The sequence below is a fragment of the Suillus discolor genome, assembly GCF_016758755.1.
Source record: "Suillus discolor strain FC423 chromosome Unknown F5147scaffold_23, whole genome shotgun sequence".
Classification (NCBI taxonomy): Eukaryota; Fungi; Basidiomycota; class Agaricomycetes; order Boletales; family Suillaceae; genus Suillus; species Suillus discolor.
This window is the reverse complement of record NW_024541270.1, coordinates 333,536-358,989: the sequence shown is the minus strand read 5'-3', so window position 1 is coordinate 358,989 and position 25,454 is coordinate 333,536. Positions and strand designations below refer to the sequence as shown.

Genomic DNA, 25,454 nt, shown 5'->3' with positions numbered 1-25,454 from the left:
TTTTCAACTTTGCTGTTTGCTAGAGCTCTCACCTTTCAACGCGCAGATTTCCAAGCTAACATAGGCAATCCTTCCACCTTTGAACACACAGATTTCCTATTGGTGATTTTTCCTCTTTTCAATGTGCCAGAGCTACTAGTACTGACAATCCTTCACCTTTCAACGCGTGAACCGCCAGAACTAATACTGGCAGTCCTTCCGGTGTGCGAAGCACCAGAGCTAATACTGGTAATCCTTCCGCCTTTCAACACGCAGATCTCTGATTGGTGAGTTTTCCACCTTTCAATGTACAAATCGCCAGAACTGAACATCATTCTAGTCTAGTATTGCTGCAATGCCCGATAACATTCCACGGAGTCAACTACGCCGTTGCGACCATAGTTCGCTCCAACTACCATGTAGAAGTTGTCCAAGGTGGTTCAAAACTATCGCCGGGCGAACAAAACATCGCATTTCAGCACATCCCATCCCACCAGTACTACCTCAGGACAACCACCAACGCTCTCCGGAACCCATCATACCAGAGCCCCGTCTGCCAAGCCCACAGCCTCATGTCGACCACGATATCGACATGGATGTGGATGAAGGATATGCCGACTTGGAGCACCAACATCAATCATCGCCTCAATCAAACGTTGATACGGAATTCATTGGGCCTGGGGATCACCTGTATCAAAACTATCATACGGGTCTCAATGGTAAGTTCATTCGCATGATTCTGTCACTGTGGCTGAATGTGATTACAGCCAGACCATGCAATGCGGATGGTATATTCCTCCTCCCTGGCACTCCGCCCCCACCTTTGGAGAACGTAGCAACTGGCGACTGGACACCCTTTTGCAATCGTACAGAATTCGAAATGGCAGAGTTCCTGTATACGCAAAATCAGATGCCGGCAGGTCAAATCAACCGGTTGCTGGATTTATGGGCGTCTACCCTTGCGAAACATGGCGACAAGCCGCCATTCGCAGATCATTGTGATCTGTATGACATCATCGATAATTCACCATTTGGGGACGTGAATTGGCAAAATTTTACAGTAACTTACGATGGTGAGAGACCTGAAGATGGTACCAAGCCGTGGATGGACGACAAATACGAAGTCTAGTTTCATGACCCACGTGAAGTCGTGCACAATATGCTTGCAAATCCAACATACGCCAGTGAAGTAGACTACTGCCCCTATCGAGAATATTTAACCGAGGGCGACAAGCGCCAGTGGAAGGATTTTATGTCTGGTGACTGGGCATGGGATCAGGCAGTAAGTGCAGTCTTCATCCGGTAATGACTGCTAATTCTGTATGTAGGATGAAATAGCTAAGGACCCGAGCACGCTCGGCTCTACGTTTGTCCCTGTCATCCTTGGCAGTGACAAAACGACAGTTTCAGTCGGGACAGGTAATAATGAGTATTATCCGCTATACGCCTCAATTGGGAACATTCACAACAATGTTCGATGAGCCCATCGTGATGGAGTAGCAGTCATTGGCTTCCTTGCTATGCCGAAAAGTGCGTCGTGGTGCGGGCTTCTACGATAATGACTAACTGATTTTTACAGCTACAAAGGAACATGCTACCGAGGCAGTGTTCCAAAAATTCCATCGACAGCTGTTCCATTCGTCACTCTCCAAGATTCTCAACACGCTGAAACCAGACATGACAACCCCCGAAGTCACTCATTTTGGAGACGGTCACTACCGTCGGGTTATATACGGACTAGGGCCATACATAGCAGATTATGAGGAGCAAGCGCTGTTAGCATGTATCGTGCGTGGTTGGTGCCCTAAGTACGTTTTTGTCATCTAGTATGTATCTTTGTATAAGTTACAATTTTTTTTGCAGATGTATGGCATCTCGCGAGGATCTCGACAAAGATGCATTACGTCGTTGTCGCGAATACACAGAAGCACTCGTTCAAGAAGGTTCCTTAGGTGACCTGTGGGATGACTTTGGAATAGTCGGGGAACTTGTAGTATGTGAATCAGCGCACTCCTTGCAGCACCGTTCTTAATGATCTTATTTTAACAGGCATTTACAAACGACTTCCCCAGAGCTGACATCCATCAGATGATCTCACCGGATATTCTCCATCAACTCGTCAAAGGAGCATTCAAGGACCACCTCGTCGAATGGGTCGAGAAATACCTCAGACACACGCATACGAAACGAAAGGCAGATCAAATTATGGATGATATTGATTGCAGGTAAGCTTGACCGCATTTAGACTACATAACATTACTCATTGTCTTAGAATTGCCGCTGTCGCCTCATTTTCAGGCTTGCGACGATTTCCTCAGGGACGTGGCTTCAAGCAATGGACAGGAGATGATTCGAAGGCCCTGATGAAGGTAATTCATCAATTTAGTCATGCTATGGTCGCAGAACTTATTAATTCTTCAGGTCTACTTGCCTGCCATCGAGGGGCATGTACCCGTAGATGTCGTGCGCACCTTTTGTGCACTTCTCGAATTTTGTTACCTAGTCCGTCGTAACATAATCACAGAAGACACTCTAGTCGAAATCGAAGACGCTCTCTCACACTTTCACCATTACCGTAACATCTTCAGGACGACAGGAGTGGTTCCTACCTTTCCCCTACCTCGTCAACATTCACTCAAGCACTATGTCCAAAACATACGATTGTTTGCTGCACCAAACGGCCTCTGCTCATCGATTACTGAAAACAAGCACATCAAAGCGGTCAAGGAGCCATGGAGACGATCCAGCCGTTATAATGCACTTGGTCAAATACTTGTGACCAACCAATGGCTCGACAAACTTTCCGCAGCACGAGCTGACTTCACACATCGGGGAATGTTAACTGGTACTTGCCTCTCAGTAACTATGGACGCCTTGGGTGGGTAAACAGTTCGTGAGATATCCTATATACTAATGTGCACAATAGTACCCGCACAGCAGATCAATGAACTTGATGAAAATGTGCCAGCACCAGCACCAGCACCAGCACCAGCACCAGCACCTCTGCTGATCGGCATCGATGAGGACCTGGAAATTGATGATGGTCTGACGGTTCTACAAGCTTATGTCCAGCTGGCGAAAACATGCCGTAAGACTTCTTTTTCTTCCTTTTGAATGTCCTAATAAACTATGTACAGAGGGCAAAAAACGTGCTCAAACTATTCCTGCACTTGCCGAAGAACTCAATATTCCTAGTCTACCTGACCTCCTCAGACGCTTCTTATTCCAACAGTTGCATCCTAAAGATCCTCGCGACCCATCTAATATACCCCTCGCCGAATGTCCCCTCTATCTTAGCAAAATCTCGGTCTTCAATTCCGCATCATCACGATTCTATGCGCCGAGTGATTTGAGCAGGATCGGTGGTATGCGTGTTGAACACATTCGTTCTTGCCCCATCTGGCAGAATGAGTACCAGCGCCATGACTGTGTTTTCGTCAACACAGACTCCAGTTTGCCTGGCATGCAAGGCCTCGAAGTCGCCCGTGTTCGTGCATTTTTCTCATTCAGGTACCGGGGCAGGTTATATCCCTGCGCTCTAATAAGCTGGTTCAACAAAGTTGGCGACGCCCCAGATGAAGATACAGGAATGTGGATAGTTCGTCCTGGATTTGGAGCAGACAGTGCTCCAGGGTACGTGGTCATTCATATTGACTCTATTTATCGTGCTGCGCATCTTATTCCCATGTATGGCGTGCAATTTGTGCCCCGGGAGCTCAATTTTTATCATTCAGCATCAGGAAAACCCCAACTTACTTAAACTTGCCTTAAACAGACTTAAGTTGTACTTAGTGACTTAGCCTACTTTGCTAGAAATTCAAATTTGACATATTCGGGAAAAAGTTGTTCAGTCATATTAGCATACATATTTTGTTACAGGTTACACTAAAAAAATACAAAATTTACTAGGTAGATGATGCATGAGAGAGGAAACAAATGTGGCTAAGTTGATTAAGCAAGATTAAGTAAGTTGGGGTTTTCCTGATGCATATGACGCATTTCAAGCCTACTATGTGAACAAATATGCTGATCACCACGCATTCGAGATTGCATTTTGACTTCACTTTGTTTTGGATACTAGCGTGTAGCTACTTAAACACAATTTGACTATATACTACTATTTTCGTTCTGAACGTGCCTTATTTCCCTTTGCACCGACAATTTCACTTAGCCACTCTGTGGCGCCTTTGAGAAAATTCAGGACACCCAATTAACACTCCTTATATTCATTTTCGCGCCTTAGCGCTGGCGCCAAGGCGGGTAAAGTGAGATAATAGCAGAAAATAAAAGTGAGGTTTTACTGATGCATAGAATAATAGATGTGGAGGCGAGAATCTTGCCATGAACACTGTCCAGTCTCAAGGCATGCGTGAATGAAGAACGCAATGAAGACGACACTATGAGACCATTATGATCGTCGCAAGTAAACTGGTTTTGCGCAAGGACTGATTGTGGCAGGAAATCAGCCCGGGTTTTTCCCGAGCATGGCGCTATTGAGATAAGCGAGAAATACTGGGACATCACGCAAGCCCTCGCACTCGTCAACTTCCCTTTGGCCGTCCCTGGTACAAAAGTATACAGAGCCATACAAGCCCGCAAGGTTGCCATCAAGTGGTTGGAGCTTGCTGCATCCAAGGCCAAAACCTCCGTCGCCAACGGCTGCGAGCCTGAATGCATGTTGGACGAATGGGTCAAGGAGTTGGAGGCCCCAGGATACAAGGGCCGTAAGGATTTCAGCGACCGCGAGATGGCTATGGTTGTGTTCTCATTCTTGTTTGCGTCGCAGGATGCTATGAGTAGTGGGTTGATTTACGGGTTCCAGCACTTGGCAGATAATCCCGACATTTTGGCCAAAATCAGGGAAGAACGGTACCGTGTTCGTGCTGGAGATGTTGACAAACCAATCACCCTTGAAATGCTCGAGCAAATGCCATACCTGAAGGCGTTTGTCAAGGAGAGCATGCGTGTCAAGCCTCCCGTAACCATGGTTTGTGCTTCGTGTGAACTTGACGACGTCTTACTGAAACATCTTCACTTAGGTTCCTTACAGGACGACAAAGGCTTTCCCTATCTCTAATGATTATACTGTTCCCGCAAATAGCATGGTGATACCCTCATTCTACAACTCCCTGCATGATCCCTCTGTTTTCCCCGAGCACGATAAGCTCATCCCTGACCGTTGGCTGGATCCCAACAGCTCCGCTAACACGAACCCGAGGAACTACTTGGTCTTTGGTAGCGGACCCCACAAATGCGTTGGTATAGAGTACGCGACGATGAACATCGGACTAGTTCTTGCCACCGCGAGCGTGTTGATGGACTGGGAACACCATATTACTACCCGAAAGCGATCAGGTCCAGTGAGTATCATGACGCGCCCGCGTTAATTGCGCGCTAACAAGTTTTGCAGAATCATTGCAACTTTGTTCCCTAAAGACGGATGCCTCATGAAGTTTACCCCCCGTCCACGACCCTGATTGTTTTAGCATATGGCTTTTGTTTATACCCCCCATTAGGACTTGCATTTAATTTTTTTAGATACATTCATCATCATTCTTGGGCTGGAATCATAGGTTCTACATTTTTGGTCAGACGCGAATCGTGGCAGTCAGCATATGGGCAGTGATTGCGACCCTATATTACGCATCGCGACGTGGCTTTCGCTGCGGCGGAGAGTACACCAAGCAAGAGGTTTTGCGCAAAACCTCCTTGATCATTTCCAAAGTTACGGGGCAGAAAGACCGCCGACATACGTTCACAGTAAATACTAGTTTATCTATTACAGCACACAAATTCAACAGCTGTTATGAATCAATTCATCGTGTTTGAAAACTTTGACAAATACTGTACTGCGGGCGGAGTCCGCATCTCTAGCTACAGGTTGGGAACAGCGAAGCCTCTACCCGGCGGCCGAGGCCTCGAGGCTTGGCACGTTCCCTGTATCCGCGGACCACCCCACACCATCGTTAAACGTTAGTCCATTGAGACCTTTCGGTATCTCTAAGATACACTTCGTTTGGCATGCAAGTTTGCGACGAGGTAGGACCAAATCTGCTAGCTTGTAAAGAAGGTGAAAGCGGTGATGAGGCGGTGAGTCCGACTTGGAAGAGAAGCGAGGGTATTATTGACCCGTCCACAACATTGTCATGTCTAGATTTCCTGCATCGTCAGACAGTATGGATCGTGTAACTCAGTTCCCTGCCTTGTCACGCATACCCTTCAGGCTAAAGTCGCGTCGACTATACAATAGATTCGTCAACAAGCCGGGACCTCCCGAAGAACAACTGAAGGTCATTCAAATAGCTATCACCGCCGACCATTATCGAAGAAACACTATCTTCTCTTCTGCTCCAGAAGCAATCCAGGCTGCCTCATGAATGACGCCCAACCCAACACGTTCCATCAAATTCCCATTCCGACTAACCGCCATCACATGTAGGCAGGCATTCTTGGTAATACTCAATCCTCTCTTCGTCGTACGCGCCGAGTATACCGGTATGGGAAAGGACGATGAATTCGAGGGAAGTCGGCAAGGCAACGTCTAATGGGAGGACAGCAGTACCTACCCAAGTGGGAGGCGAGGAGGCGGAGAGAATGTCGAAAAGACCAGTGATGAATAGATGGATGGGATTCTTCACCACGTCGCCGCTGCAATGGCAAAGTGGCTAGAAGTCGTGCGGAAAATGAGAGTGCCTGGGTCGAGCGCTCGATGAATGTCCTGGGGTTATTCTCGTCGGGTCTATTATCCCTCCCGGAGAAGAATACGTTGATCCCTCTCCCTCTGTCTCGCGAATCAAAACGACCCGGCGAGAACCCCTGCGTACATCAAGCTGCAGTATAATGCCACTGCGGTCCACGATGTACCATGGATCAACAAACATTTCTACCACCGAAGGCTTGGCGAAGTAGTCCACGAGCCATGCATCCTCAGGATAGGTCACCAAATACCGATGCTCCGACATGTAGTCAACAGCACCACACCACGTAGCCCATGCCCAAGAAGGCCAGGGTAAACTGCATCCATCAGGGAGCGAACGACGAGTACGAGGTGTGTGTGGATTGTGTTGCCAGAGAAGCGCATGATGTAGGTCCGTCAACATAATTCCATAGCGAAAAGCTCTGTCTGGGTCACCGAGCCCAAAAGCTTTTGCTAAAGCATTTGTCACTCCGGTGAGAGCATCAATAATGTCCGATTCCACGGTTAGATTGCGCCGTGCACACTGTTTCACGGCCATCATGTAACTCGCGAAGGGGATCCAAAGACTGAGGGAAGTATTCTGCTCGTGAATCCTTGAGGAAATTGGTGGAGTCACACTTGCTTTCAGCAATGACATCTTCACATAAGACATCGAACTGGCACTCGAAGTAGACTTGATGCCCAGTAAAGTATATTCTTCGACGGGAAAGCGCACATTCTTGATAGGTCCAACAACGTGTGTTCCATGCGGACAAAGCAAGAGCCTCCTTAAGTCTTGGAGGTGCCGCATAGAGATGAAGTCCTTGAATGACTTCGATATGCTGTGGCGTTCTAGTTTGTGGGCGGCACCCTGGGAGAGGGTCTTGAGCCGTAGTGCCACCGGCAGCGATTATTGTGAGATAAGAAAGACCATACACCAGATCCATATCGTGGATCTGAGCGAACTTGTCCTGCGAGTCGTCTTGAATAATGCATAAAGCATCGATCCATATGTAACGTTCACCAAGTTGTCGAACGAATAGAATCGAATCAGTGATGGTATCAGGGAGCTTTGCCGTGCTCAACCCGCCAGGCTTGCCGCGCTCTGCTAGCTTGTCCTTCGTCGTCCAATACTCTGCGCCGATGCCTCCCCATATGTAACTGAGGGCGACGTAACAACAACCAGAAGGCGCGGGAACCACGGCCATCAATACTACGTCCACCACTCTCACAAACCCTGGCAATTTCCTCTTGTCGTGTTCGCCTATTCTTGAAAGACTTTTACATATATCACCATGGCTCGCATGGCACAATTTGATCCACTTCTTCACCATGTTGATATCCACGGTGTTTTTCACCCTGCGACAATGAAGGTCGGTCGGTCTTCCAAACTTGAAAGTGTCTTCTTGCATAAGGTGAATGTTGAGCGCACCTGCTATCCTAAAGCTGGGTATCTCTTCCAAATGTCCTCTATGCCTTCCATCGTGACGTAGAGGCGGTAGCAACGGAATTTAGAAGGGGGATAAGAGGCTAACTGGAGACAACCACAACCTTTCGTGAACATCCGACATTCGATCCCTGAGATATCGATGGGAGGAAACTGGTCCAGCATCCACATTCGACGGACATGAAAGGATATGAGGCGGCAGAAATTGCATTGATAGGATTTTCGTAAGATGGACGAGAGATTATCGAGCGGGATGTCCTCCGTCTCTGGGATGCCATTGAGGAAGATCTGATAGAAATCTAGATTTGCACAGATGGAACAGAGTAATGCCTCGTTGTCTGACGTGGTGGCATGATCCCTCTGTTCACCCTCTTGGATCAGTCCTGTGACGCTGGGTAAGCGTGAATGGCAACAAATTCCTCACCTGGAGGTCAGTTCGTAGGAGAGGGGAATATTCATCGAGTGCGACGTTTGACTTGAGTTTGTACGTGCGGACGAACCAAAGAACCCAAACTCCAAGAGCAACCCCTCCAATAATTCCAGCAATGGCCAAACTATATGCGGAGACCGGACTGAGAATAGGACTTCTGGTTATACTGCCATGGTAACCTGGGCCGAGAGTCAGTTAAATGGTAAACATAAATGGTAAAGGACACTCACGTGGTTGAGTTGCACTAAAGCTGGGATGAACCATACAAGTACTCTGAGAGCGCGAACAACTTCCGAAATGCACCACGAGAATTCTGGTTTAAACTTGGCTCCTTGGAAGTGCAAGTACTAGGCAGTGTGAGGCAATGCATTTATGGCCGGATAACGTTACCATGAGCGGCCGCGGCGGTGCCAGATGACAAACATGCCACAAGGCACCGTTCCTTGACTCCCTTTGGTACACTCCTCATCTGCGTATAAGTACCAGTTGGAGTAACCAAAAACACGTACTTGACGATTAGTAAAGCACGTGTCAAACTGTTCAATGTTGAAACAGTCTGCGAGGACTAGGATGAGGAGAGAATGTTAATGTGATAGCAACACAATGCGCATCTCACAGAGTCCATTGAGTATGAATCAATCAAATATATTGAAATACTGAAGTATCTTGAACAGTTTCGGTGTAGTAAATGATTATTCGAAATCAAGCATTTCGATGCTCTGTGAAATGTCATACATACTATTTCCCTGCGTTTCATAAGTGTCATGTCCACAATCAGGATCTGATGATGACTCACGACTTTGAGGGATAACAACGTTATCCTGTTTGCTTCCATGGTCATATCATTCGCAAGGAACTTTTCCTGAGAAATCGTCTCGATATACGGGAGACCAGGTCCCAGTGGATCCAAGAAAAGGGTCGAATTTGGTGATTCCCCTTCGACAAGTCGTTGATTCGATGTAGTGATGTTCCCAGCCTTGAAGTCCGTCACCCTATGAGGGTTAAAGTCGCGAATGCGCAATGGTCGCGGCTGAAACACCCCATCATGAGAGACGAGGTCGCCAATCAAATCGGCACTACGGAATCCGAAAATGCGGTGTATGCAGGAGCTGTAGGAGTTCTCGAAAAATCGGGTGTACTTTGGGCCCCAGGCGGACCAAGGCAGACTAGGAGAATCCTGGCTGGCTTCTCCATAACGGCTGATGTAGGTGGATTCGAGCTCCAAGAGGGTGTTCCGCTCGATATAGAAGGTGAAATACGGGGATTTGTTGGTCGTGGGCGCCGACATGCACATATTGATAGCGATGAGTTGATTATGAGCGCTGGCATGGAATGGAATAGGACTGAAGGTGATGAAGTGAAAGATGAAGGGGTCCTTCAATGCAGGGAAGGAGAATCTGGCAACGAGCCGGATTGCATTGACCGAATCGATAGTGTCGAGGGAGAACAACCTTAGTTCCCTCGCGCTGGCGACGAGGAATCTATCGTTCGTTAGAAAACTGAAATTCGTCGTCCCGCAATCCGTGTCAAACATTTGGAGGCACTGAAAATCCAAGTTGGTCGTAAGTCATAGCAAAACAGGGGACTTTGACTCACCTGAGAAGCTTCCTTGGACTTCCAGTTCCAAATTTGCAAAAAATCGACCAGTTCACCGTCTGCTTTGTGAGCAAATTTGCAGAACAAGCCATAATAGTCTCCGAAGATCATAGATTGCGTGTAGGGGGAGTCGAAGAGCTGTGGATGGATTTGATTGTCCAGTGCTTTCACGAGGGGGGATCCGGCATCAGGATGGGGTTTGTCCTCAGACAATGATCTGAAAGTGACGTCATATGCATGACTCTCTCTGTTGCCGTCAATATAGCCCATGGTCATGTGCAAGAAGACACTCACCCACGGGTTGTTCTGGAAAGGATAGCCACAAGATCCTGTGCGGGCGAAAAACTGTAACCCTCGAATGCTGTGCTGTCGATTTTGCAGATGCGTTGTTGCAGGTCGATGGTGTGGGTGTCGCCATCTGATAGTGAGGGCTGGACGAACTTGAGTTGTTGGAGAGATTTCGCTGGGATTCCAAGAATGCCGCACGACCAACGGTAGTTGTCGGGAGAGTAAGACATCGGAATGGAATTTCTTTGAGAGTATTCGGCTCTCTGCCACGCAGTTTCGCTTTTTTGAAGCAATTGGCGACGTGTTGGAACGGAGATGTCGCCGACAGGCAACGATGCTGGAATCGCATTGAAGTATCGAATATCAATCAAGTATTGAAGTTCCGAGGAAGAGTCAATGAGTTGTCGAATATCACTGCATACCTGGAGATTCTGCATTAGTAGCGATTTGGGCAAAAAAAAATTTGCGTACTTTGCGTGCTCTGACTAGATCGTATATGTCTAGGTGACCAAGAATATCCAACAGTAATTCGGCAGGGAAATCCATAAATTTTATGGTGATGTTGAGAACTTGATTCATTGTTGACTTGGGAGGTGAGATTTGTAGAAGAAGGCTTGTTGTTGCAAGAGTGAGTCGATGTGCAATGAAGATTTCGAGTGAGCAGTGACAAGGAAATAACCAGCTTGCCAAGTTTCATTTTATACGATGTTGATGCCAATATAATTGCGGATGTGCGGAACGGAATCACTATGACGTCATTCGTTCCGACCCGTTTCAGTATCACGGAAGTCTCGATCATCCGGAGCCCCTGTGGCGTTAGGGTCCTATTCCAATTATATCCATCTTTTGTTTACATAATCAACAAGCGTAGACTCTAGTAACCTTGTGTCCTCGTCGAGGGTTCATTCATTCAAATCACTCATGGGTCTCTTGGACAGCATAAATTAATACAACCGCATCAGCCAAGTAAGCTGTTAAGCGTCCTTGCTCGAACCTGGAACCAGCTGTCTGCTGCTGCCCAGGCAACCTGGTACACCAACCTGGGCTACGTGGGTGTCACAGGTAGAATGTGATCAAGGGCCTCAAGTAAGAACAAATGACCATCGTCATCGTGCCTATTTTGATGATACTGCCTTCACTTGAAGCGCCGAACGGTAGTATATCTAGCACGAACACTAAATTGTTATAACCCAAGGGCCAACATCCTCCACTCGTTCAAACTCAACTCTCAAATATGACTGTAGTCTCGAATGATCCTAGTTGGTGGCCGTTCATCAGTTCGTATCTTTTTCTCAGCTATTGGATGGGTTCGTCATATCGTTTGGTGGTGTCTCAATCTAACATCAACTTGTGGCTTTTGCAGTTGCTGCAGGCCTCGTGGTGGTATACGATTGGGGTGAGCAGGACACTGTTCGAAAACTGCCGATATTCTCATGATATTGACAGTACTAACACTCGGAGAAGAGGTAGGTCGGTGATATCGCCTGCGCAGCTAACTCGCTAACAATGGTGTCATAGATTGAACTGATCTGGGTGAGTCACAGATTCCCATATCAGAAGAAAAACGATGAATTCGTGACAGACCCAACGCTGGTCTCTTATGACTGTGCTGTACCTGGTTGTTCGTACCTCATGTTATCCTATAGCATGATTGGCAGTCGTGCTGACTCCAAAATGATCTAGATACGTTATGTTGGAATATCATATTTTGTGTATGTTAACAAGAGCAACAAGCTGGTGCTGTACTAATAACTTGTCTCTCATTATCAGTGTCAATGCTCTGGGTATGTCTCATATGCACCGTGTTACATTCCCCTGATCGGCGGCACACAGGAAATATGACAATTGTCTCGCTGACAGATGCAGTGAGTATTCCGCAACCATTTCATTTCCATCCAATGAATGTACTCATTTGTAGGGGTGAGTAAGATTCTCAACTTCGAACTTAGTTCAACATAATGACTCAATAAGGTGTAAGTCAGAGCGTTTAATCCTAGTACGAGGGTGATCATTAATCGGGTGTTTCAGGCAATATCATGTACATCACAATAAATGTGATAAATTTGGTCGTAACCGCCATGTTGGGCGGTGAGTTACACAGCTGCAATACCTCAGTGATGTTGACTCGACTGAAATACGATGCAAGTCATCATGATTGCTCGATTGCATGCCATGTACCAGGGATCTGGGAAGATGCTTATCCTTCTTGTCATTGTTTTCCTGGCTGTAAACATCGCCTGCGGAGTAATCGCAATAATAGGACTCAAGTATCATAGTGTATCAGGTAAGCTTTACTTGTTGAATTGAATAACACAGCTCATTGGACAAACACCAGAGAAGCTAATACTCTCTGGCATTCATATGTGCGGTGGCGGATATGATAGGGATACTCGGCTTCTGATGTCAATGGTCTGGATGCTTAACACTGTCTGGGAGGTCTTCACACTGTGTCTTTCAGTCTGGATCGCTGCTAAGCACTTCCATGATCTGCGACGACTCGGCCCATTGACGGGATCGATCATCGGGGATTGTTTCAGAGTGCTGATGGAATCTCACGTGCTTTATTTTGCAAGGTGAGCTTGTGATGTGAATGTGCTTATCTTTTTCTGCTCAAGTTCCGCATGTGCTAGCTTTGCTGGCGTCTCTTGCCTCCAGCTTGTTATTCTCTCTCCAGAGCTTGAGGTGCGCTGACCTGTCGCTGACATCTGCCTGTAACCACTGCTCATCATTTTTGTAGAATTCGAATTCCATTGGAGTTGAGATACTCGGTGCTATGGATATTTTATTGTCCGTGCAAATGTTTGTGCTGGGACCACGCCTCATCCTTAGCGTTCGACAATATCACGCTAAACTCGTGGCCGAATCCGACACAGAAACTAGCATGAATTCGATCGTCTTCCAGGAGCGCATACATGTACTGACTAGCAGTACTGTGTAGGAAATGGTTGCCGAGTGTTCGAGATATTTGGTCGAGGATCCATTGTAATATTTATTCTAGTTATGATGTTTCAAAGTATATTTAGGATGAGGTTTATGTAGACAAACCCATTTCTTGTTGTACTACTACTTGAAGTCGGTGAACCGCGCGCCCACACTGGCACCAAATTGCAAGCTGAAAAGCATGGCAATGAACACTGCCATCGTGGTCATACTACAGCAACCGCCGACTGCTGACGGTAGAGACAGTGTATCGATGTCCTGGACACCACTAATCAACTGATTGGCAGTCGATCATCTGACTGAACCAACCCATCGCTGACCACTGTCAGATAGGTCATGTCTTCGACAGCAACGTCTGGCTTCAAGCACGATTCAACGATATGGAGTATGATAGTTTAGAAGGCTTACGGCTCGAGTATATAACTCTATCACGGATGCGCATGGCAAGGAAATATGATGAGCTGAGCGGGGAGTCAAGCACACCCGACAAAGCATCACTAATGCACCAGTTGTCTGAGAACAAAAAAACGTGTGCAATCATTCAAAGATGGTTAATCTTGCCAGTGTGTTGATGGTCTAGACCCGGTCTCGAGACACGTGTGAATGATGAATGCAAAGTGGGGCAGTGACAGAACAAAAGACGACACTATCGAACCATCATTAAAATATTAATGTCCCATGTAGACTCATTTTACGCAAGGATTAATTACAGCAGAGAATGGGCTCGGCTTTGATTGTGCAGATGGCATAAGTAGAAATTTTCAAGGTGAGGGCGTAGGCGGGGCGCGGCGTTGCTGTAGACATTGTAAAGGAAAAACAACGCTCTGAATCGGAAATAGAGTTGGGGCTATGCCAGAACGTGCAGAGTCAGTGGATTTGAATTTGATGGAGGCTGGGTTCAGAGGATTGTATTGATTTGGATGAGTCACTGGTAGAGTTCGCGTGAGAAGCCGATTTCCAATTCGGGTGGTGCAAAATTCTTTCATTCCTGTGTACTCCAACCAATCAGTGCAAGGGCCTCCCTTGAAATTTTGAAAGCTTGAAGCTTGAGCATGCTTAGACAAACGTCCGAATCACGGTATCTGCATGTGATTATGATTAGAATAGAGATGAGATGCAGAGTAGAATATTTCTTATAAAGACTGGATTTTATTGTAATAAATATATATTACTATCAAACTGTCAACTGTATATGTGTCCGATCCGAAAGTCTGTGTTTCAATCTTGATTCTTTTCCGTGCTACATTGACAAATATTGTCCGCTGCCGCGGCCTGCGGCTATTCTCGGATATCCTACTTGTGTCATGCCTTCTCAGCTTCTACTCCTGTGCATGTCCATCTGACCCCAACAACTTGAAGCGCTGAATGCTGGTATATAGCATGAACGCTAGACACTCTTATAACATCTCCCATCCTCGAATATGACCGTAGTCTCAGATGATCCCAGCTGGTGGCCGGTGATCAGTTCCAGTATTTTTTACAGTTATTGGACGGGTTCGGCATATCAGTTGATTATGTCTTAATTTGATATTGACTTGTGGCTTCGCAGTTGCCACAGGCTTCATGGTGGTATACGATTGGGGTGAGCAGCACTGTTCTGAAATTGCTGATATTCTCATGAATCATGATATTTCCAGTATCAACACTCGGACAAGAGGTAGGTTGATCCTATTGCCGCCGGAGCACCCAACCTGCTAACAATGGGTCATAGATTGACCTCATTTGGGTGAGTTACATAGTCCCATATCAGAACAAAAACAATGAATTTGTGACAGACCCAACGCTGGTCTCTCATAACTGTGCTGTACCTAGTCGTCCGTACCTCATTTATACCATAGCATGGTTGGTGGTTGTGCTGACGCCAAAATGTTCTAGATACGCTATGTTGGAATATCATATTCTGTGTATGTTTAATCGAGGCCCAAGAATAGTTGCTGTACTGATGGCCCATCTCTCATTATCAGTGCTACCATTCTGCGTATGTCTCATATTCACCGTGTTCGATTCTTCTGACCGGCGGCACACAGGAGCCACTCCGTTGATCTCGTTGACAGATGCAGTGAGCATTCCGCAATCATTTCATTCCTATCCAATGAATACATTCATTTGTAGGGGTGAGTGCGATTTGACCATTGGACTTGGCTCCACATAATCACTCAATAGGTGTGAGTCGGAGCGTTTGCTCCTAGTACGAGGGTGACCGCTAATCAGGTGTTTCAGGCAATATCATGAACTATGCAGTAAATGGGACAAATGTGGTCGTAACCGCCATGTTGGGCGGTGAGTTACCCAGCTGCAATACCCCAGGGATGTTGACTCGACTGAAATATGATCCAAGTCATCATGATTGCTCGGTTGCATGCCATGTATCAGGGATCTAGGAGGATGCTTATCTTCCTTGTCATTGTCTTCCTAGCTGTAAACATCGCCTGCGTAGTAATTGCGACAATAGGACTCAAGTATAGTGTAGCGGGTAAGTTTTACTTGCTGAATCAAAGAACACAACTCATTGGACAAACACCAGAGGAGTTAATACTCTCTGGCATTCATATGTGCGGTGGCGGATATGATGGGGATCCTCAGCTTCTGATGTCAATGGTCTGGATGCTCAACACTGTTTGGGAGGTCCTCGCACTGTGTCTTTCGGTCTGGATCGCTGCGAAGCACTTCCGTGAACTGCGACGACTCGGCCCATGGACAGGATCGACCATCGGGGATTGTTTTACAGTGCTGGTGGAATCTCACGTGCTTTATTTTGCGGGGTGAGCTTGTAATGCAAATGTGCCTATCGTTTTCTGCTCAAGTTCCGCATGTGCTAGCTTTGCCAGTGTCTCTTGCATCCAGCTTGTTAATATATCCCCAGAGATCCAGGTGCGCCAACATATCACTGTCTACATGTAGCCACTGCTCATCGTTTCTGTAGAATTCGAATTCTGTAGCAGTTGAGATACTCGGTGGTGCTATGGATATTTTATTTTCCGTGCAGATGTTTGTGCTGGGACCACGCCTCATCCTTAGCGTTCGACAATATCACGCTAAACTCGTGGCCGAATCCGACGCAGAAACTAGCATGAATTCGATTGACTTCCTGGAACGTGTACATGTACCAACTAGTAGTACTGTGTAGGATATGGTTGCCGAGTGTTCCGCATGGAGGAGATATTTGGTCGAGGATCCGTCGTGTATTTATTTTGCTCATAGCGTATTGAAGACGGGGTTTATGTAGACATTTGTTGTTATATTACTATTGGAAGTCGGTGATCCGCCCGCGCACACTCACATCAAGTGGCAAGCTGAAAAGCATGGCAACAGGATGTGTGCTGAGCGTGGAGCAATCAGAGAATATGGGCTTCAGAAACTCGCAATTCAAGAGGCATCACATACCTGTCAAACTACCAATGAGGCATCGACCAAATTTCATTCATACCGGAGTCATGCCATTGCAGCGTTGCGCGCACAGTGCGACTGCAAATTGTGCGTCGAATTTGCGTCCTTGAAAGATCTGTTGGAGCCCATCCTGCCAAGCACGAGTAAAGCACCAAATGAGATACATACTGTACATATATTCATCATTAACACCGACCTGAGGCCAGCAGATGATGGATGATCAAAAAGACAGTGTATCACTTCATGTAATCATCTGGCAGCCCAAGTACATGAGTCCAAGCCCAGACGTCTCATAGACCAGAATGTCTACGAGCCTGCAAAATACTTTGGAATCATCTGTCCAAGGAAACATATGGAGAAATGAGAGTGGTCGTGCGAGGTCAGATGACTGGCGATGTCATGGCATTGTTGAAAAACGTTCCTTCAGAACCATAGCATTATCAGTCACCTGAACCGAACGAATGGAAAGCAGGGGGAATGGCAAGTAGAAGTAGCATGTCTGAGCTCGGACAGCTGATAGCACAATGGCTCCGCGGCGTGATGACTCTCGCCTTCTCCTGAACTAGCGTCTGTTTAAACACATAGATGAAGGTACGTGAAGGTGAGAATCTTGCAATGAACACTAACGTTGTGCTCAGGATACAGCAACCGCTGACCCGAAGGGTGGTTCCGAATTTGGTCGTCAAAGAGGGCAATCGTGGTTCTGGATGCAGAAGTGAAGGTGAAGGTGGAGCACGGGAGAGATGGGCAGCCGATTATTGTGAGATAAGAGAGGCCGTGGACCAGATCCATATTGTGTATAGTCGTCGCATAAAGCATCGATCCATATGTAACGTTCACCAAGTTGTCGAACGAATATAATCGAATCAGTGATGGTATCAGGGAGCTTTTCGTGCTCAACCTGCCAGGCGTGCCGCACTCTGCTATATTATCCTTCGTCGTCCAATACCCTGCGCCGATGCCTCCCCATATGTAACTGGGGGCCATGTAACGACAACCAGAAGGCGCAGGAACCACAGCCATCAATACTATGTCCACCACTCTCACAAACCCCGGCAGTATCCTCTTGTCGTGTTCGCCTATTCTTGAGACTTTACATGTATCTCCATGGCTCGCATGGCACAGTTTGATCCACTTCTTCACCGTGTTGATATCCACAGTATTTTTCACCCTGCGACAATGAAGGTCGGTCGGTCTTCCAAACTTGAAAGCGTCTTCTTGCATAAAGTGAATGTTAAGCGCACCTGCTATCCTGAAAGCTGGATATCTCTTCCAGATGCTGTCTAGGCCTTCCATCGTGATGTAGAGGCGGTAGCAACGGAATTCGGATGGGGGATAAGAGGCCAACTGAAAGGTTTATAACTCGAGTATATAACTCTATCACGGATGCGCATGGTAAGGAGATGTGATGAGCTGAGCGGGGAGTCAAGCACACCTGACAACGTATCACTAATGCACCAGTTGTCTGAGGACAAAAAACGTGTGCAATCATTCAAAGAAGATGGTTAATCTTGCCAGTACGTTGACGGTCAAGATTCAGTCTTGAGACACGTGTGAATGATGAATGCAAAGTGGGGCAGTGGCAGAACAAAAGACGGCACTATGGGACCATCATTGTCCCAAGTAAACTCATTTTACGCAAGGATTAATTACAGCAGAGAATAGGCTCGGGTTTGATTGTGCAGATGGCATAAGTGAAAAATTTCAAGGTGAGGGTGCAGGCGGTCTGCGGCGTTGCTATCGACAATAAATCGGATCTTATGATGGACTAGTATCAGATCGGAAATTGAGTTTGGGCTATCATATATCAGTGCCAGCTAACGGAACGTGTGAGTCATGTGGATTTGAATTTGATGGAGGCTGGGTCGATGCAAAGAGAGGATTGTATTGATTTGGATGAGTGGTATTGTAATGTTGATACTAGAACCGGGTACCGATTAGAGAACGTTCTGGATGCGTGGAGGAAGGCAAATTAATTAGTTTGTACATGTGGAGTAGGTCATGCCGCAGTCCTTGTTCCATAAGAGTAATCGGAGGAAGAGTGCACATGCAAACCGCCTTGAACCTATGTCAGATCGATGTCTGGTACTCCAAGCTTGCAGCAAGAATACCCCGAAAATGGTGTTGGAAATAAGTTGCTCACACCAACAACGACCGATAGCTGATGTATCACGTGACTCGGAATAAGAAGTAGATTTCCAATTCAGGCAGTATAAATCAAAATTTACTTTTCAATCGAGGAAATCACCATCATGCCGATTTTGATACAAGCGCTGAGCGCTGAATGCTGGTATATATAGCATGAACGCTAGACCGTTATACACTCCTAACATCTCCCATCCTCGAATATGACTGTAGTCTCAAATGATCCCAGTTGGTGGCCCTACGTCAATTTCAGTATTTTGTTCAGCTATTGGATTGGTTCGCCATATCAGTTGGTCACGTTTTGATCTGATATTGACTTATGACTTTGCAGTTGCCGCAGGCATCGTGGTGGTATACGATTGGTGTGAGCAGCACAGTGTTCTGAAATTGCTGATATTCTCATGATATTTCCAGTATTAACACTCGCACAAGAGGCACGTTGATGCTATTGCCTCCGGAGCACCCAACTTGCTAACAATGGTGTCATAGATTGACCTCATTTGGGTGAGTCACAGAGTCCCATATCAGAACAAAAACAATGAATTTGTGACAGACCCAACGCTGGTCTCTCGTGACCGTGCTGTACCTAGTCGTTCGTACCTCGTGTTATACCATAGCATGGTTGGTGGTTGTGCTGACTCCAAAATGTTCTAGACACGCTATGTTGGAATACCATATTCTGTGTATGTTAATCGAGGCTAAAAAGTAGTTGCTGTACTGATAACCCATCTCTCATTATCAGTGCTATCATTCTACGTATGTCTCATATGTACCGTGTTCGATTCTTCTGACCGGCGGCACACAGAATACATCACGTGGGTCTCGTTGACAGATGCAGTGAGTATTCCGCGATCATTTCATTCCTATTCAATGAATACATTCATTCGTAGGGGTGAGTGCGATTTGACCATCGGACTTGGCTCCACATAATGACTCAATAGGTGTGAGTCGAAGCGTTTTATCCTAGTATGAGGGCGACCGCTAATCGGCTGTTTCAGGCAATATCATGAACTATGCAATAAATGGGACAAATGTGATCGTAACTGCCATGTTGGGAGGTGAGTCACCCAGCTGCGATAGCTCAGTGATGTTGACTCGACTGAAATATGATCCAAGTCATCATGATTGCTCGGTTGCATGCCATGTATCAGAGATATAAGAGGATGCTTATCTTCCTTGTTATCATCTTCCTAGCTGTCAACATTGCCTGCGCAGTAATCACGATCATAGGACTCAAGTATGATATAGTATCGGGTAAGCTTTAGTTGTTGAATTGAAGAACACAGCTCATTGGACAAATACCAGGGGAACTCATACTCTCTGGTATTCATATGTGCTATAACGAATCCGAAAGGGATACCCAGCTCCTGATCTCAATGGTCTGGATGCTCAACACTATTTGGGAGGTCCTCGCATTGTGTCTTTCGGTCTGGATTGCTGCGAAGCACTTCCGTGACCTGCGACGACTCGGCCCATTGACGGGATCGACCATCGGGGACTGTTTCAGAGTGCTGATGGAATCTCACGTGCTTTATTTTGCAAGGTGAGCTTGTAATGCGAATGTGCTTATCGTTTTCTGCTCAAGTTCCGCATGTGCTAGCTTTGCCGGTGTCTCTTGCCTCCAGCTTGTTACTATCTCTCCAGAAGTCCAGGTGCGCCAACATGTCACTGACATCTACATGTGGCCACTGCTCATCATTTCTGTAGAATTCGAATTCTGTAGCAGCTGAGATACTCACTGGTGTTATGCAAATTTTACTGGCCGTGCAGATATTTGTGCTGGGACCACGCCTCATCCTTAGCGTTCGACAATATCACGCTAAACTCGTGGCCGAATCCGACGCAGAAACTAGCGTGAATTCGATTGTCTTCCAGGAGCGTGTGCATGTACCGACTAGCAGTACTGTCTAGGGAATGGTCGTTGAGTGTTCTGCATGGAGATATTTGGTCGAGGATCCGTCGTAGTTATGGTGTTTCAATGTATATTTTAGACGAGTTTTATGTAGACAAACTCATTTCTTGTTGTATCGCTTCTGAAAATCTGTGATCAAGACTTGCACCAAGTAGCAAGCTAAAAAGCATGGCAAGAAGATGAAAGCATCGAGTACATCTGTCAAACTATTAATGAGGCATCGACCACACTTAGTCGCACCATCTTAGCATGGTGCACATGCGACTGCAAATCGTGCGTCGAATTTGCGTTTTTGCAAGATCTGTTGGAGCCCATCCTGCCAAGCACGAGTAAAGCACTGAACGAGATGCATACATACATATAACCATCTTCGACACCGATTTTAGGGCCAGCAGATGATAGATGATCAAAAACAAAAAGTATCAATGTGAGCATCTGCTAGCCCAAGTGCGTGAGTCTAAGCCCAGACAGCTGATAGACCGTCTGCGAGGCTAAGAAATACATTGGAATCATCTGTCTGAGGAAATATATGGAGAAACGAGAGCGGTTGTGCGAGGCCAGATGATTGGTGATGTCATGGCCTTGTTGAAACATGTTTATTCAGAACCATGGAATTATCAGTCATCTCGACCGAACGAATGGAAAGCACGTGGAATAGAAAGTAGAAGTAGCGTGTCTGAGCTCAGACAGCGGCTGATCGCATAATGGCTCCGTAGTGTAATGACTCTCGCCTTCTGTTTCGACACATAGATGAAGGAGGAATAAGAGACGTGGAGGCGAGAATCTTGCAATGAACATTGTCCAGTCTCAAGAACACAATGAAGACGACACTATGACACCATTATGATTGTCCCAAGTAAACTCGTTTTGCGCAAGAATTGATTATGGCAGAGACTCACGGGCCCGGGTTTGATTGTGCAGAAACTAAGTAAATATTTACAGGGTGAAGGTGCAGGCGGCGTTGCTGTCGACATTGTAAAAAAGACGCTCTAAAGGTCTCTAAATCGGGTTTTACAATGGACTATCAGATCGGGAATTGAGTTAACGAGCTATGCCAGCTAATTAGGTTCAGAACGTATGATACTTACATGTAGATTTGAATCTGATGAGGGCGGGTCGTCGCAAAGGGAGGATTATATTAATTTGGATGAGTGGTATTCTTGATATTATGTAAGAGCGGGTACTCTGATCAATCAGAGAACGTTCTGGATATTGGAAGATGTGAACGTTGACATGTACCCGCATGGAGGAGGTCAATTAATGAACTTGTCACCGCAGTTCGAATGGCCCTTGTTCCATAAGAGTAATCTGAGGAATGTGCCCCGATCGAAAATGGGGTTGGAGTCGCGTGAGAAGCAAAAAATATTCGATTTCCAATTCGGGTAGTGCACAAATTCTACGTGTAACCAATTGCAAGTCCTTTGAGCATGCACAGACAAATGTCCGAATCACTATCATGCCGATTTTGGCGATACAAGCGCTGAATCCTGGTATATCTAGCATGAACGCTAGACCGTTATACACTCCTAACATCTCCCATCCTCGAATATGACCGTAATCTCAAATGATCCCAGTTGGTGGCCCTTCATCAATTCAAGTATTTTTTACAGCTATTGGACGGGTTCGCCATATCAGTTGGTTATGTCTTGATCTGATATTGACTTGTGACTTTGCAGTTGCCGCAGGCCTCGTGGTGGTATACGATTGGGGTGAGCAGCAAAGTGTTATGAAATTGCTGATATCCTCATGATATTTCCACTGTTCCAGTATTAACACTCGCACAAGAGGTAGGTGATGCTATTGCCTCCGGAGCATCCAACTTGCTCACAATGGTGTCATAGATTGACCTCATTTGGGTGAGTCACAGAGTCCCATATCAGAAGAAAAACAATGAATTCGTGACAGACGCAACGCTGGTCTCTCATGACCGTGCTGTACCTAGTCGTTCGTACCTCGTGTTATACCATAGCATGGTTGGTGGTTGTGCTGACTCCAAAATGTTCTAGACACGCTATGTTGGAATACCATATTCTGTGTATGTTAATCGAGGTTAAAATGTAGTTGCTGTACTGATAGCCCATCTCTCATTATCAGTGCTAGCATTCTGGGTATGTCTTATATGCACCGTGTTCGATTCTTCTGACCGGCAGCACACAGGAGCCACTACGTTGGTATCGTTGACAGATGCAGTAAGTATTCCGCAATCATTTCATTCCTATTCAATGAATAAATTCATTTGTAGGGGTGAGTGCGATTTGATCATTGGACTTGGCTCCACATAATGACTCAATAGGTGTGAGTCGGAACGTTTGATCCTAGTACGAGGGTGACCGCTAATCGGGTGTTTCAGGCAATATCACAAGCTATGTAACAGATGGGACAAATGTGGTCGTAACTCCCATGTTGGGTGGTGAGTTGCCCAGTTGCGATACCTCAGTGATATTGACTCGACTGAAATATGATTCAAGTCATCATGATTGCTCGGTTGCATGCCATGTATCAGAGATCTAGGCAGATGCTTATCTTCCTTGTTATCATCTTCCTAGCTGCAAACATCACCTACGGAGTAATCGCGATCATAGGACTCAAGTATGATGTAGTATCGGGTAAGCTTTACTTGTTGAATTGAAGAACACGGCTCATTGGACAAATACCAGAGGAAGTGATACTCTCTGGTATTCATACGTGCTCTGATGGATCCGAGGGGGATACCCAGCTTCTCTTATCAATGATTTGGATGCTCAACACTGTTTGGGAGGTCCTCGCACTGTGTCTTTCAATCTGGATCGCTGCGAAGCACTTCCGTGACCTGCGACGACTCGGCCCATTGACGGGATCGACAATCGGGGACTGTTTCAGAGTGCTGATGGAATCTCACGTGCTTTATTTTGCAAGGTGAGCCTGTAATGCGAATGTGCTTATCGTTTTCTGCTCAAGTTCCGCATGTGCTAGCTTTGCCGGTGTCTCTTGCCTCCAACTTGTTAATCTCTCTCCAGAAGTCGAGGTGCGCTGACCTGTTGCTGACATCTGCATGTAACCATTGTTCATCATCTCTGTAGAATTCGAATCCTGTAGCACTTGAGATACTCAGTGGTGCTATTCAAATTTTATTGTCCATGCAGATGTTTGTGCTGGGACCACGCCTCATCCTTAGCGTTCGACAATATCACGCTAAACTCGTGGCCGAATCCGACGCAGAAACTAGCATGAATTCGATCGTCTTCCAGGAGCATGTGCATGTACAAACTAGCAGTACTGTGTAGGAAATGGTTGTCGAGTGTTCTGCATGGAGACATTTGGTCAAGGATACGTCGTAGTATTTATTCTAGTTATGGTGTTTCAAAGTATATTTTAGATGAGTTTTATGTAGACAAACCCATTTCTTGTTGTATCGCTGCTTAAAATCTGTGATCCAGACTTGCACCAAGTAGCAAGCTAAAAAGCATGGCAAGAAGATGAAAGCATCGAGTACATCTGTCAAACTATTAATGAGGCATCGACCACATTTAGTCGCACCATCGTAGCGTGACGCGCATGCGACTGCAAATCGTGCGTTGAATTTGCGCTTTTGCAAGATCTGTTGGAGCCCATCCTACTAAGCACGAGTAAAGCACCGAACGAGATACATATATGTATACCGATTTTAGGGCCAGCAGCTGATCGGTGATCTAAAACACGAAGTATCAATGTGATCATCTGCTAGGCCAAGTACGCGAGTCTAAGCCTAGACAGCTGATAGACCGTCTGCGAGCCTGCGAAATAAATACATTGGAATCATCTGTCTGACCAAATATATGGAGAAACGAGAGCGATTCTGCAAAGCCAGATGATTGGTGATGTCATGGCCTTGTTGAAACACGTTCATTCAGAACCATGGCATTACCAATCATCTCGACAGAACGAATGGAAAGCAAGTGAAATAGAAAGTAGAAGTAGCATGTCTGAGCTCAGACAGCTGATCGCATAATGGCTCCGTAGCGTAATGACTCTCGCCTTCTGTTTCGATACATAGAATAAGAGACATGGAGGCGAGAATCTTGCAATGAACACTGTCCAGTCTCAAGGCACGCGTGAATGAAGAACGCAATGAAGACAACATTATGAAACCATTATGATCGTCGCAAGTAAACTCGTTTTGCGCAAGGATTGATTGTGGCAGAGAATAAGCCCGGGTTTGATTATGCAGAAAGTAAGTAAATATTTGCAAGGTGAAGGCGCAGGCGGTGTTGCTGTCGACATTGTAAAAAAGACGCTCTAGAGGTCTCTAAATCGGGTCTTACAATGGACTATCAGATCGGAAATTGAGTTGGAGCTATGCCGACTAACAGAACGTATGATACTTGCATGTGGATTTGAATCTGATGAGGCCGGGTCGGTGGAAAGAGAATATTATGTTGATTCGGATGAGTGGTATTCTCGATATTAAGACCGGGTACTGATTAGATAACGTTCTGGGTATTGGAAGATGTGAACGTTGGCATGTACCCGCATGGAGGAGTTTAATTAATGAACTTGCCACCGCAATTCGAATGGCCCTTGTTCCATAAGAGTAATCGGAGGAAGAGTGTCAAGCTTAGACTTGCCCCGGAGTCGCGTGAGAAGCCGATTTCCAATTCGGGTAGTACAAATCAAATTTTAATGATCGAGGACTGTA

General features: G+C 46.2%; 10 protein-coding genes across 10 annotated transcripts; 7 read left to right on the top strand and 3 right to left on the bottom strand.

Annotated features, from left to right (window-relative positions):
* Window positions 1-334: 334 nt before the first annotated feature.
* On the top strand, window positions 335-4,268 carry F5147DRAFT_753164 (uncharacterized protein; the record flags this gene model as incomplete). The annotated part of the gene is made up of 13 exons (XM_041440237.1): window positions 335-698; window positions 747-1,070; window positions 1,128-1,261; window positions 1,308-1,398; window positions 1,462-1,509; window positions 1,559-1,787; window positions 1,843-1,972; window positions 2,029-2,204; window positions 2,252-2,348; window positions 2,401-2,857; window positions 2,906-3,067; window positions 3,117-3,712; window positions 3,969-4,268. 13 exons carry the CDS (start codon window positions 335-337, stop codon window positions 4,035-4,037), a joined length of 2,877 nt encoding a protein of 958 aa, XP_041293631.1. The 3' UTR covers window positions 4,038-4,268.
* Window positions 4,269-4,406: 138 nt separating this feature from the next.
* On the top strand, window positions 4,407-5,599 carry F5147DRAFT_149368 (cytochrome P450). The gene is made up of 3 exons (XM_041428283.1): window positions 4,407-4,966; window positions 5,019-5,339; window positions 5,390-5,599. The coding sequence occupies exons 1-3, from the start codon at window positions 4,655-4,657 to the stop codon at window positions 5,411-5,413; spliced, it is 657 nt and encodes a 218-aa protein (XP_041293630.1). The 5' UTR covers window positions 4,407-4,654; the 3' UTR covers window positions 5,414-5,599.
* Window positions 5,600-6,398: 799 nt separating this feature from the next.
* On the bottom strand, window positions 6,399-8,796 carry F5147DRAFT_745505 (heterokaryon incompatibility protein-domain-containing protein; the record flags this gene model as incomplete). Its single annotated transcript, XM_041439756.1, has 7 exons — window positions 6,399-6,520; window positions 6,542-6,627; window positions 6,745-6,875; window positions 6,921-7,221; window positions 7,244-8,123; window positions 8,162-8,440; window positions 8,763-8,796. The coding sequence occupies 7 exons, from the start codon at window positions 8,794-8,796 to the stop codon at window positions 6,399-6,401; spliced, it is 1,833 nt and encodes a 610-aa protein (XP_041293629.1).
* Window positions 8,797-9,165: 369 nt separating this feature from the next.
* F5147DRAFT_691881 (uncharacterized protein) lies at window positions 9,166-11,072 on the bottom strand. Its single transcript, XM_041437168.1, has 5 exons — window positions 10,888-11,072; window positions 10,423-10,838; window positions 10,129-10,375; window positions 9,329-10,075; window positions 9,166-9,278 (listed from the first exon to the last, which is right to left on the bottom strand). The coding sequence occupies exons 1-5, from the start codon at window positions 10,993-10,995 to the stop codon at window positions 9,225-9,227; spliced, it is 1,572 nt and encodes a 523-aa protein (XP_041293628.1). The 5' UTR covers window positions 10,996-11,072; the 3' UTR covers window positions 9,166-9,224.
* Window positions 11,073-11,650: 578 nt separating this feature from the next.
* F5147DRAFT_772967 (uncharacterized protein) lies at window positions 11,651-13,354 on the top strand (the record flags this gene model as incomplete). Its single annotated transcript, XM_041441402.1, has 11 exons — window positions 11,651-11,723; window positions 11,780-11,812; window positions 11,863-11,882; window positions 11,935-11,949; window positions 11,999-12,037; window positions 12,100-12,128; window positions 12,187-12,200; window positions 12,563-12,700; window positions 12,752-12,989; window positions 13,047-13,098; window positions 13,154-13,354. 11 exons carry the CDS (start codon window positions 11,651-11,653, stop codon window positions 13,352-13,354), a joined length of 852 nt encoding a protein of 283 aa, XP_041293627.1.
* A 1,207-nt stretch (window positions 13,355-14,561) lies between these two features.
* On the top strand, window positions 14,562-16,576 carry F5147DRAFT_148933 (uncharacterized protein). Its single transcript, XM_041428281.1, has 13 exons — window positions 14,562-14,850; window positions 14,906-14,938; window positions 14,994-15,013; window positions 15,068-15,082; window positions 15,132-15,170; window positions 15,232-15,260; window positions 15,321-15,334; window positions 15,384-15,419; window positions 15,577-15,636; window positions 15,695-15,829; window positions 15,881-16,118; window positions 16,176-16,227; window positions 16,280-16,576. Exons 1-13 carry the CDS (start codon window positions 14,778-14,780, stop codon window positions 16,481-16,483), a joined length of 948 nt encoding a protein of 315 aa, XP_041293626.1. The 5' UTR covers window positions 14,562-14,777; the 3' UTR covers window positions 16,484-16,576.
* Window positions 16,577-17,140: 564 nt separating this feature from the next.
* Window positions 17,141-18,216, bottom strand: F5147DRAFT_148907 (uncharacterized protein). The gene has a single exon (XM_041428280.1). The coding sequence runs from the start codon at window positions 18,037-18,039 to the stop codon at window positions 17,317-17,319; it is 723 nt and encodes a 240-aa protein (XP_041293625.1). The 5' UTR covers window positions 18,040-18,216; the 3' UTR covers window positions 17,141-17,316.
* Window positions 18,217-18,980: 764 nt separating this feature from the next.
* On the top strand, window positions 18,981-19,944 carry F5147DRAFT_149111 (uncharacterized protein). Its single transcript, XM_041428282.1, has 10 exons — window positions 18,981-19,164; window positions 19,220-19,252; window positions 19,303-19,322; window positions 19,378-19,392; window positions 19,442-19,480; window positions 19,543-19,571; window positions 19,631-19,644; window positions 19,694-19,725; window positions 19,779-19,831; window positions 19,887-19,944. Exons 1-9 carry the CDS (start codon window positions 19,092-19,094, stop codon window positions 19,782-19,784), a joined length of 261 nt encoding a protein of 86 aa, XP_041293624.1. The 5' UTR covers window positions 18,981-19,091; the 3' UTR covers window positions 19,785-19,831; window positions 19,887-19,944.
* Window positions 19,895-20,799, top strand: F5147DRAFT_772965 (uncharacterized protein; the record flags this gene model as incomplete). Its single annotated transcript, XM_041441401.1, has 5 exons — window positions 19,895-19,946; window positions 20,005-20,142; window positions 20,194-20,431; window positions 20,489-20,540; window positions 20,596-20,799. 5 exons carry the CDS (start codon window positions 19,895-19,897, stop codon window positions 20,797-20,799), a joined length of 684 nt encoding a protein of 227 aa, XP_041293623.1.
* A 1,414-nt stretch (window positions 20,800-22,213) lies between these two features.
* Window positions 22,214-24,198, top strand: F5147DRAFT_836617 (uncharacterized protein). Its single transcript, XM_041444012.1, has 13 exons — window positions 22,214-22,421; window positions 22,477-22,509; window positions 22,568-22,587; window positions 22,642-22,656; window positions 22,706-22,744; window positions 22,807-22,835; window positions 22,895-22,908; window positions 22,958-22,993; window positions 23,151-23,210; window positions 23,269-23,406; window positions 23,458-23,695; window positions 23,753-23,804; window positions 23,860-24,198. The coding sequence occupies exons 1-13, from the start codon at window positions 22,349-22,351 to the stop codon at window positions 24,061-24,063; spliced, it is 951 nt and encodes a 316-aa protein (XP_041293622.1). The 5' UTR covers window positions 22,214-22,348; the 3' UTR covers window positions 24,064-24,198.
* The last annotated feature ends 1,256 nt before the right edge of the window (window positions 24,199-25,454 follow it).

Coding starts and splice junctions, on each gene's coding strand:
- F5147DRAFT_149368 (XM_041428283.1), top strand. CDS start 4,655: ATGTTGGACGAATGGGTCAAGGAGTTGGAGGCCCCAGGATACAAGGGC. Junction 4,967..5,018: donor TCAAGCCTCCCGTAACCATG/GTTTGTGCTTCG, acceptor ATCTTCACTTAG/GTTCCTTACAGGACGACAAA. Junction 5,340..5,389: donor CCCGAAAGCGATCAGGTCCA/GTGAGTATCATG, acceptor CAAGTTTTGCAG/AATCATTGCAACTTTGTTCC.
- F5147DRAFT_691881 (XM_041437168.1), bottom strand. CDS start 10,995: ATGAATCAAGTTCTCAACATCACCATAAAATTTATGGATTTCCCTGCC. Junction 10,839..10,887: donor ATCTAGTCAGAGCACGCAAA/GTACGCAAATTT, acceptor CAGAATCTCCAG/GTATGCAGTGATATTCGACA. Junction 10,376..10,422: donor CTTTCCAGAACAACCCGTGG/GTGAGTGTCTTC, acceptor TGACGGCAACAG/AGAGAGTCATGCATATGACG.
- F5147DRAFT_148933 (XM_041428281.1), top strand. CDS start 14,778: ATGACCGTAGTCTCAGATGATCCCAGCTGGTGGCCGGTGATCAGTTCC. Junction 15,171..15,231: donor TAACTGTGCTGTACCTAGTC/GTCCGTACCTCA, acceptor AAAATGTTCTAG/ATACGCTATGTTGGAATATC. Junction 15,830..15,880: donor ACTCAAGTATAGTGTAGCGG/GTAAGTTTTACT, acceptor GACAAACACCAG/AGGAGTTAATACTCTCTGGC.
- F5147DRAFT_148907 (XM_041428280.1), bottom strand. CDS start 18,039: ATGGAAGGCCTAGACAGCATCTGGAAGAGATATCCAGCTTTCAGGATA.
- F5147DRAFT_149111 (XM_041428282.1), top strand. CDS start 19,092: ATGACTGTAGTCTCAAATGATCCCAGTTGGTGGCCCTACGTCAATTTC. Junction 19,165..19,219: donor TTTGTTCAGCTATTGGATTG/GTTCGCCATATC, acceptor ATGACTTTGCAG/TTGCCGCAGGCATCGTGGTG. Junction 19,481..19,542: donor TGACCGTGCTGTACCTAGTC/GTTCGTACCTCG, acceptor AAAATGTTCTAG/ACACGCTATGTTGGAATACC.
- F5147DRAFT_836617 (XM_041444012.1), top strand. CDS start 22,349: ATGACCGTAATCTCAAATGATCCCAGTTGGTGGCCCTTCATCAATTCA. Junction 22,994..23,150: donor ATCGTTGACAGATGCAGTAA/GTATTCCGCAAT, acceptor CGGGTGTTTCAG/GCAATATCACAAGCTATGTA. Junction 23,696..23,752: donor CACGTGCTTTATTTTGCAAG/GTGAGCCTGTAA, acceptor CGCATGTGCTAG/CTTTGCCGGTGTCTCTTGCC.